Source organism: Falco punctatus, assembly GCF_963210335.1.
Source record: "Falco punctatus genome assembly, chromosome: 1".
NCBI lineage: Eukaryota > Metazoa > Chordata > Aves > Falconiformes > Falconidae > Falco > Falco punctatus.
The window spans coordinates 77483583-77492855 of NC_137580.1; the positions used below are offsets into that span (position 1 = coordinate 77483583).

At 53.3% G+C, this 9273-nt stretch overlaps 1 protein-coding gene and 1 long non-coding RNA gene across 2 annotated transcripts in view; one reads left to right on the plus strand and one right to left on the minus strand.

Moving 5' to 3' along the window:
• Window positions 1–354: 354 nt before the first annotated feature.
• On the minus strand, window positions 355–5299 carry SFRP2 (secreted frizzled related protein 2). Its single transcript, XM_080387272.1, has 3 exons — window positions 3640–5299; window positions 2870–2950; window positions 355–1424 (listed from the first exon to the last, which is right to left on the minus strand). The coding sequence occupies exons 1-3, from the start codon at window positions 4130–4132 to the stop codon at window positions 1120–1122; spliced, it is 879 nt and encodes a 292-aa protein (XP_080243398.1). The 5' UTR covers window positions 4133–5299; the 3' UTR covers window positions 355–1119.
• Window positions 5300–7729: 2430 nt separating this feature from the next.
• The window catches only part of LOC308062911, a 36245-nt gene continuing 34701 nt past the window's right edge, over window positions 7730–9273 (plus strand). The window contains exon 1 of the long non-coding RNA XR_013927743.1: window positions 7730–8095. This is a non-coding gene — a long non-coding RNA (uncharacterized lncRNA). The remainder of the gene's footprint in view (window positions 8096–9273) is intronic.

The window sequence follows — 9273 nt, forward strand, 5'->3', positions numbered from 1 at the left end:
GATTTTTAAGCAGGTGGTCTCACTGCAATTGCACATCAGCAAAGAGCAGACTCTTCTGAGATGAGATGAAAATGCAGGTGGCTGAACAAAGGAGCCACAGAAAACTCTTCACCTCGAAGAGCTCAACTGACACATTAAAGTGAGTTGACTGAACCTCAGTCCCATGTCTTGTCGGTTCTCATTGGGGAAATGAGGTCCACTATGTTTTTTCTGATTGCAGCACTAGGTGCTTCCTTGTGCTTCTCTATGGGCCACTTAGGGTGGAAGGCCAAATTCTGCTTTGCTGTGACAAAGCCCAGTTGGACAATTTTCTCCCAAAACAGATTAAAAGTGAACACAGACCAAGACAATGGGTAAACTATGATGTAAAGTTTATATACAAGAATATAACATTTATCTGGAGTATTTACAAGGTTAATTAAAGCAATATTTTACAACTCTTTCAGGTTAACCACTAGGTATATTACAGTTAGGCTACAGATGGTTTAATTTGTAAAAGAGTTAAAAAAAAAAAAAAAAGTTGCATCCAGGCCAACCAGCTCCAAAACTTGTTAATTTTTTCTGAGAGAGAAGGGCTCAGACTTGTGGAAAATAAAATGTGAGAATGGTTAATATACTCATACTGGTGCCTATGTATCACATGCAAGAGTCATAACATGACCTTTATAGCGTTAATATAAATGGCAAGCCATTTCACCTCAGTGAAAGAGTCGTACCCACTGTGACAGGCCAGTTGCACACATGGCTGTCTTCCTCTGCATCTCCTACTTTTGCACAACAAACATGCACGTATACAGAGAAGCAGCAATATAAATGAACCAGCATTACCAAAATGAAGAGGGGAAAAACCTCAGACCAAAGTCACATTTGCAACCATTAAAAAAACCCAAGCTTTAAGCGAGATACTTTAATACTTCCCAAAAATAGTCATGATTTTTTTTTTTTATTACATTTTAACCTATGTACAAAAATGGAGAGGTCCTTCCCCTCTCGGACAGCAGTCACCATGTCTGATGACTGTGGCATCTCGAGGCTCAGAGGGGCCAAAGCAAGAAGGTGTGGGAGGCCCAGAGAGCTCAGCACAGAGGCAGCTGCTGGAGGCAGCCAGAGCCAAAGCCACTAACACTGCAGTTTGCGGATGCTGCGGGAGAACCGCTTGAAAGCCCTCTGCCCTTTCTGCCACCGCTTCAGTGAGGTGATCACCAGTTCCCCAGCTTGCTTTTGCCCCATCACCAAGTAGGGGACGTTGATGTCGTTCATCTCATCGCAGGTACACTGGAGGCCACCTTTGAGCCAGAGCACGATCTTCCTCAGATCTCTCTCTGTCAGCCCATTCAGCTTGTAGATGGTTTTGCTCTTTGTTTCAGGGGTGATCTTGGTATCTCCATTGATATAGGCAATCTCCTTCACTTTTATCTTCAAGGCTAATAGAGCAAGGGGAGGGGGAAGTGGGGAGAGGGAGAGAGATTGAGAGGTTTTTTCCCATTAGTGCACATAAAGAGGACCTGGGGAGGGAGGTGCTCTATTGCTAATTAAACTGTCAGGGCTGACAGAAGAGGCAGCAGGTGGCTCCATTTCTAAAGCCACAAAGGGCATGCAAGTCATTTCAGTTTGAATCAACCTTAGGGCTGAGGGTTTTTTGGGCTTCTTTTCTCCTCTCCCCGCCCCCCCCCCCCCCCCCCCCCCCGCTTTCTCTTTTTCCTTTCTTTCTAAATTAATATTTTCTCCAGCTTTTGTTCTGTTTGCAAACAGAGAGAGGGCAGGTTTGCTATGTTAAGCAGAGCTCTGTTTTTTGCTGGGAGAGGACAGTCTTCCTGAAACTAAAGTTTGAAGGGGAGTGGGGAGGCGAGTACCTAGACCTAATCTGAAACCTGATCTCTGCTGCGGCTGAAAACTTCTAAACTTAATTTATTAGGCTGGAGAGGATTTTAGGCAAACCTGTAAGGAAATGATGTTTCACATGCATTGTTTTTTTGAAAGAATAGATCCCATGGAGGGCAAATTGGTCCAACAGCTGCATTCGATTTGGTAAAAATAACCAGAAGGGGGATACAGGGCTCTGTAAGATCTGTGGGGCATGTTTAGCTTTAGGAGGATTTATCGGAGTGCAATTTGCCAGGCCAAAGCTATTGCTTGTTTTAGCAATTATGTCCCACAGTCATGGTTTCGGGTTTTGGATGGTGTGTTGGTTTTTGGTTTGGTTTCTTTTTTTAAGAAAGACTTTTGAATTGTTGTAGATATTTATACCACAAATCTGTTTCCAGGTATAAACACTGACCTATTATAAAAGGATTCCCCTCCTTATTCCCTTTTCCTCTTGAAATGCTAATGAGTGGATAATGTGCCGTTCAGTTGCCTGTGTCGAAGGGGCTTTCTTGTCCTCTTCTAACCCCAGATCTTCCCATTAAGTTTATATCCCCAATTGTCTGTGCATTACCTTCTCTGTCAAATGATATATAGAGCTTCATTCTTAATCTGCAGAGAAAGTCTTTCTTACGATACGTGAGATTTGTCATGCAGCTCTTTCTCATACGTCTAAACGAAGCTTTGCTCTACTTCTCCCCAGGCAATAGTCTGGATGAGATTCCCCCCTCCCACCCCCCCAATTTACTTTCTATTCGGCTTGCCAGCAACATCCACATAAAAGAACACTACTTCAAAACACCAAACAGAAAAGGACTATAAAAATGGCTACTTTTTATTCCGAGATGAAATTTTGTGTTTCATGACCCAACGGTCAGATGGGTCCATCTGCAGATAAGACAAAGCCCTGCCTTTATTCAGGCACATCTCTCACTGACTCCGCTGGGGGTTATACCTGATCCTCAACTCTCAAGTTTCAGCCGAGGGCAGCTCTGCTTCCACTTACCAAAGTCATTTTTGCAGAGGTTTTCCACGATGTCATTATCGTCTTCATTCTTGTTTTTGCAGGCATCGCAGACCTTGGGTGCTGGAAATGCAAGGGACAGTCCCCGTCAGGCTCGGGGAGAAAGGAACAGCAGGTGGCGTCGGGAACCCTTCGGGAAACGATCCCTCGATCCCTCCATCCCAGACCCTGCGTCTCCCCGTCCCCCCTCCCCCCGGCCGGGCGCTGCCCCGTCCCTCTGACGCGCCTTACCTTGCTGCAGAGGGGCACGGTGTGCTTTGATCCTGCGGTCACACCTCAACCAAACGGGTTTGTGGTTGTTGGTTGGTTTGTTGTTGTTGGTTGCTTTTTTTTTTTTTTTTTTTTACGAGGGAAAGAGTAAAAAAGGGAGGACGCACGGCACAGCCCGCCCCAGCTCCGCGCTTCAGCGGTGATCCCTGCCGAGGAGGTGGTCCCGCTGGGAGCCGAGCGACTCGAGTCCGGGGGCCCGGCCCTTTTCCTTGGGGACGGAGGCGGGCAAAGGCTGCGGGGTGCGGGCCGGTGCCTGTTCCCCGACGGTGCCTGCGGTTTCCCCGGTCCCCTCGGGAAAGCTTCCCTGAGCCTGACCTGCGTCCCCCTCCCCGGTCCGTCTCCCCCCAGTCCCGGAGCGGCGGGGCGTGCTGCAGCGGGAGAGGGGCGCCTGGGCTCCCCCGCGGAATGCCGGGGAGGAACCCTGCCTGTCGGGGCGGCTCATGGCGGGGCGATGCTGCCGGCCCGGGGCGGCCCCCTCTTACCTTCCCTGGTGACGGGGAGGATGTGGTCGCTGCTGGCCAGAGGGATGCAGAGGTCGTTGTCCTTGGGGAAGCGGCTGCAGTCCAGCATGTCAGGCCAGGGGAAGCCGAAGGCTGACATCACCGGGGCGCAGCTCTCCTTCACCTCCTCGCAGAGCGAGTGGCAGGGCTGGATGATCTCGTCCAGGTCGTCGATGCAGACGGGGGCGAAGAGGGAGCAGAGGAACTTCCTGGTGTCGGGGTGGCACTGCTTCTGCACCAGCGGGATCCAGGTGGAGGCCTGCTCCAGCACCTCCTGCACCGTCTCATGCCCCAGCAGGTTGGGCAGCCGCATGCTCTGGTACTCGATGCCTCGGCACAGCAGCATCGGGGCGGGGATGGGCTTGCAGTTGGAGCGTTTGTAGGAGAAGTCGGGCTCCCCGAAGGGGAAGAGCCCGGCGGCCGAGCCCATGCACTGGGACGCCAGCAGGAGCAGGGCGCAGAGTCGGCGCTGCATTTTGGGGAGGGGGGGCTGCCGAAAGACTTGGGGGGCCGGGGTGGCGGGGCGGGCGGCGCGCCGCTGCCCTCAGCCGCAGGCAGCGTCCCCCAGCCCGGGCTTCTGCCTGCCAGACGGGGATGGAGGGTCTGAGCGAGATGCGGGGGCAAACGGGAGTTTTCTGGATTTTTTTGTATGCAAATGGCAGGGGGAGCGGGGGCTGGGAGGAGCCTGGTGACAGCCATCCAGAAAGGATTGGTCACTACTTTCTCGGTCTGCTTTTGCTCAGGGGGATTGTCTTTTGGCAGGAAATCCTTGCAAGAAACGTTACCGTGCGAGCACGGGGAAGGGGGGAACGATCCCCGCGAACAAAGAGCCACGGAAGCCCGAGGAGCCCCTCGGCCGGGCAGGGGGAGCGCGGCCGCTCCCGGGCCGGGGGTGGCGGGGGGTGGCCTTTGCCGCTGGCACGGCCGCTGGCGGCGGGACCCCCGGCTCCCCACGTGCGGTGCTTTCGCTGCCAGCGGGTCCTGATGTGGGCGAGCCGGTTCCCCAAGCCGGGGGCGAGGCTGCCCGCTCCCGCAGCCCCCGGGGGGTGTCTGGCACCTCCGCCCTCTCCCCGCGGTGCCCGCAGGGCTCGGCCCGGCGCTGGAGCGGCAGGCAGCGGCGGGGGGCTGCCGGCTCTCCCGGCCCCGCTCCAGCTCGGCAGCGCCCAGCCACCGGGGGCTGCGCTGGAGGCCCTGCTCCTCCCCTGGCTCTGCCCTGCCCGGAGCTGGGGGCTGCGGTGGACCCCGGCCCTACAGCCCCTCGATGGCCCGCGGCCGCCAAACGGGGTTTTTGCCGGGTGGGAGCATCCAAGGGCTTTTGAAATCCCATCACCCGGCACGTTCTTCTGAGGCTAAAAGTGTGGGCCTGGCTCTGCGCAGCGCAGGCACGTCCCTTCCCCTTCGCTCCTGTCTTCACCGAGAAACTCCCTTAAAGAATTATGTTGGTGTTGATTTACCACAACGGGGAAGACAACAGGCAAGGCACTGGGATCACAACACAGCTTCAGTGCAGTTTGGGTATCTCTTGGATTTTTAGTAATATTATTTATGGGATTATTATTGAAAAGAGTAGGCCTGTGTAGCATCATTATGTGGTAAACCACATTAATTAATCAGCTACTGAATATATCTCCTTATAGAGATGTTTTATGGGAAGCCAGCCTTAGCCATGATGACTTCTAAACCGCAGGATCCCTGTATGTCCATTTTCCAGACTGGGCTTCCCAGAGGCCTGAGTCGCTGCTTGTGGCACAGGAAAGAGATGGGGACCTGCAGCATTCCCACTGGGAAGGTGGGTGGCTGCAGTGCTGCCCCAGGCCGGCTGTTGTGACGCACTGAAGCCAGTGCCAGCTCCTTGAAGGTTTCAAGGCAGAGGGCATGCTGATGGATGAAATCTCCCTATGGGCCAGCTTCTCTCTTAAAGTTGTTTCATACCTGGAAAAGAAATGTCCTGAATGTCAAGTATCACTTGTGGAAGGGCTTAAAAGTAGTTTGTTTCTTACTGCTCCACATATTCTTGCCATTTATTACCTGTGTTCAACTCATCCCTTTAAACAATAAATCTGTCAGCTCTTGGCCTCAGTCAGCTTCCATGGCACTGAGCCCCACTGATGACTTCTGGTGCCCATTTCAAGCCTGTTTTGCCAAGTCCTGAGGATTGCCAGAGGCTGTAGCTGTTTGCCACTTGCAGGAGATGTCCCTTCCAGCTCCTGGTGCTGGTCCCACCAGCCTTTGTCCCCAAACTCCTCTTCAGTGGAAGGAGAGCTGCCAGCACCTTTGCTCTTAGCCTGAACGGCCAAGCTATTCACCAGGTCTTTGTAAAATGGGCAAGTTTGTGGTTTGTTTTTCCTCTCTGTCTTTTTTTTTTTTTTTTTTTTTTCCACGGCTACTCAGTTTTTGGAGTCATTGACATCCCTTCAGGTTGATCTCAGCATGATGAGAAGACAACTTGCCTACTCCACAAATTCCTGGTAGCCCCATACACTGCTTTCCACAGATCCAGCCAGCTGGGCTGTGTGGAAGCGAGAACCCAAATCTGAACAGACTCTGTTTAGACTAGAAATCATAACAATTTTCTGTGGTGGAGGATGAGACATTTCTGACAGAAATCTGCTCTTTTCTTTTTCACCAGAACTGTTTGCTTGTTTGTTTCCATCCCACAGGAAACAAGGAGGAAAAACACATTGTTTTTCCTAGACTAAGCTTTGATTTGCAACGAGGCTTTATGAGACCTAACTATTTCCATTTTTAATCACCCTTGGCGAACTCATTCACTGTAAATTTGAAACGGTCTGAGATCATGTAAACAAAACCAGCCCAAGCCTGCAGACCCGAGCGATCATGACTGCCCTCGCTCGGGTCCCTCGCAGGGGAAGGCACTAGAGCACGAGGCTCCCATGGGAGCTCCTTGCTGGTGTGTGGCGTTCCCGGCCCAGGGACGCCAGCGCTCTCCGCAGCCGCTGTGGGAACCCCAGTGCTCTCCAAAGTCGCTGTGGGAACCCCAGTGCTCTCCGCAGGGCCCGTGGGCCATCGCAAGCTGGCTGCGAGCTGCAGGGACCAGCCGTAGCAGCCAGAAAACCTGTGGCGTTCCCAGGGCCCAGATAATTTTCATGCTAAACACTCAAAGCCTAGCAAAGCCCAACCGTGAAGAGAAGCTTTGGGTGTCTGTGCGGTCCTGTTCAAGGGGTGGTGGTGGTGGAGGAGGAGACACCCGTGGGGGCCGCCGCGGTGCGGGGTGGCTGCTGAGGGCAGGAGGCCTGGTCTGACCCGGCCCTCCCGGGCAGGCCCGCTCGCCGCCATGGCCTGTGGGGGTGGTCGGGGCTGGCGCTGCCGGGCGGGTCTGGACAGCCCCCGGGGAGCGGGGCTGCGCGGGGCCGGGGGGCACCGCACGGCCGGGGAGCGATCCCAGGGGGTAGGTCCGGGTGTGTGTGTGGGGGTGTGCCCCGCTCCACGCGCTCAGGCCAATAAACAGCCCCTATTTCACGCTTAATTGGGAATGAAACTAATGAGCTCTTTGCGGCCGCTGCCTGGTGCCGCCCCTCCGCACCCCGGAGCGGGTGACCCCTCACCCCCCCGGCCCCTCAGGCGTGGGCGCGGCTGCCCGCCGGGGGCCCACAGCCGCGGGGCCGGGCCGGGCCGGGCCGCAGCCAGGTAAGGGCGCTGGGAGCCCCGGGCAGGGGGGCCGGGGGTGGGGCACCCTCCCGGGTAGGGCCCTGGGGGCCAAGCAGGACGGCACTCTCGGAATACAGTGCTGCTGTGAGGTTTGTCTGGTTTTAAAGAGAGGGTAGGCTTCTGAGCGCCTGTAAATTCATCAAGTGGCACGGACAGTTAAGCTGCTTTAAACCGCTGGAAGCAGCATAAGCGTTTAAGCCACCTTAGATGCTTAAAGCAATATAAGCTGTTAAAACACCTTTAATCCTTCAGTGCTTCAATCACTTTAGCGCTTGGGAGTTAAGTGGGAGAGTGAGCTGCCTGGAAAAAAAGACCCAACCCCAAATCCTGTCATCGTCCCCCCCCCCAAAAAAAAAAAAAAAAAACCCCAAAAAACAACAACCACCACCACCCCCCAAAAAAAAAACCACCAAAACCCCCCCACAACAAAAACCAAACCCCAAACCCACAACAAAATAAAAAACCCCAACACCTCCCCCAAATGTTTCCAGGTGGATGATGGTGGTAATGAATGAACTGTGGGGAAAATGACTCAAGCCCTTGGTGCTTGCAGGGAGTGAAGAGTAGCACTGGGTTCTAAAGCATGTGCCTGGCCAGTGCCATTGCATTTAAACTGTGGTGCTCCTTCCTCTTGCTCTCAACCCTTGGCGTGAACTCAGATCTTCTCTGTGTGCTCCTGGCCAGCCCTGGAAGCTGAGAAGTGGGGAAGGGAAAATACATTGGCGCTTGCCTGTCTGCTGAAGAGCGGCCAAGACTTGCTTCAACACAGGTAATTATAAATACTATCATTTTGTTCATCTGCCTGTTGCATATTTTTCCAAATCCACTACCTTGTGATCCCTTAGTCCTTTACCTGGCTATGTACTGTATATGGGGGCCTCTGTGTGCTACCCCCTCCCCGACCCTGCTTTGCTGACGTGATGCGTTTGAGGTGAAAGCTGCCATCATGGATGGCTCCCGCAGCCTCAGCCCCGTATTCCTTGCTCACTGACCTGCAGGCAGCATTGCCCTTTTCGGTTGCAGAGTCAACTGTGGCTGGAGGGGACCTCAGGAGACCATCTAGTCCAACCCATGCCCCGAGTTCAGAGATTAGCTAGGTGGCTGGCAGCCTTACCCAGCTGAGCCCTCACTGGGGTTCCTTGGGGCCTGGGTCTCTTGATTCAAAGCTGTGTTGCAGCCTTGCTTCCCTTCCTCAAGGAAACTGTGAGCTGGCAGCCCCCAGGTTGGTTTGCCACCGTGGGTTATTAGCCCCGCTGAGAGCAGTGATGTGCAGAAGGAGGCACACACCTGTGATGGGCAGCCAAGCCTTACGTGGTGCAAAGCACCACCCACCCTTCCCCAGCAGCTGGGTGCTGCTTTCACCCCTGAATGGTGCCCAGCCTCACTGGCCACTCGCTTGTGGAAGTAGCCAGGCCAAGCAGGTCAGGGTGGTACTCACCTCAGGGGCTAAGTATAAACTTGGGGCTTGAGGAATGAAAAGGCTGTGGCTTTTTAGGTCATTCTTTTCAGCCCATAAAATGGCAGTGGAAAGGACAAAACTGGCTTTTTCCCCATGGTGAAAAAATCTGATGAAAATGTCTGCTTACCTTTGAGAAGGGGCTCTGGCATCACGCTACCAAAATATTACTGCTATTTGAATCTCGCAATTGCATTTGATAGGAAAAAATCAGGATTGCACAGGTCTTGGTGGGGGGCAGCTCAGCAACAGATCCCTCTTGACGCTGTTCTGGTGGCTGAGAAGGTGGAATTTAATATTTTCCAGATCTGGGACTGGGCAACGGTCTTGTTTTCTGTTACCACAACATTTCAAAGTTCCATTGTCAAAAACTGCATGCTGTAGATACATCTTTTTCACCACTCCCTGTTCTGAAAGGAACCCTAAAAATAATTTTTTTTTCTCTTTTTTTTTTTTTTTCTTTCCATTTGCAACACTCACTGAAAATACAG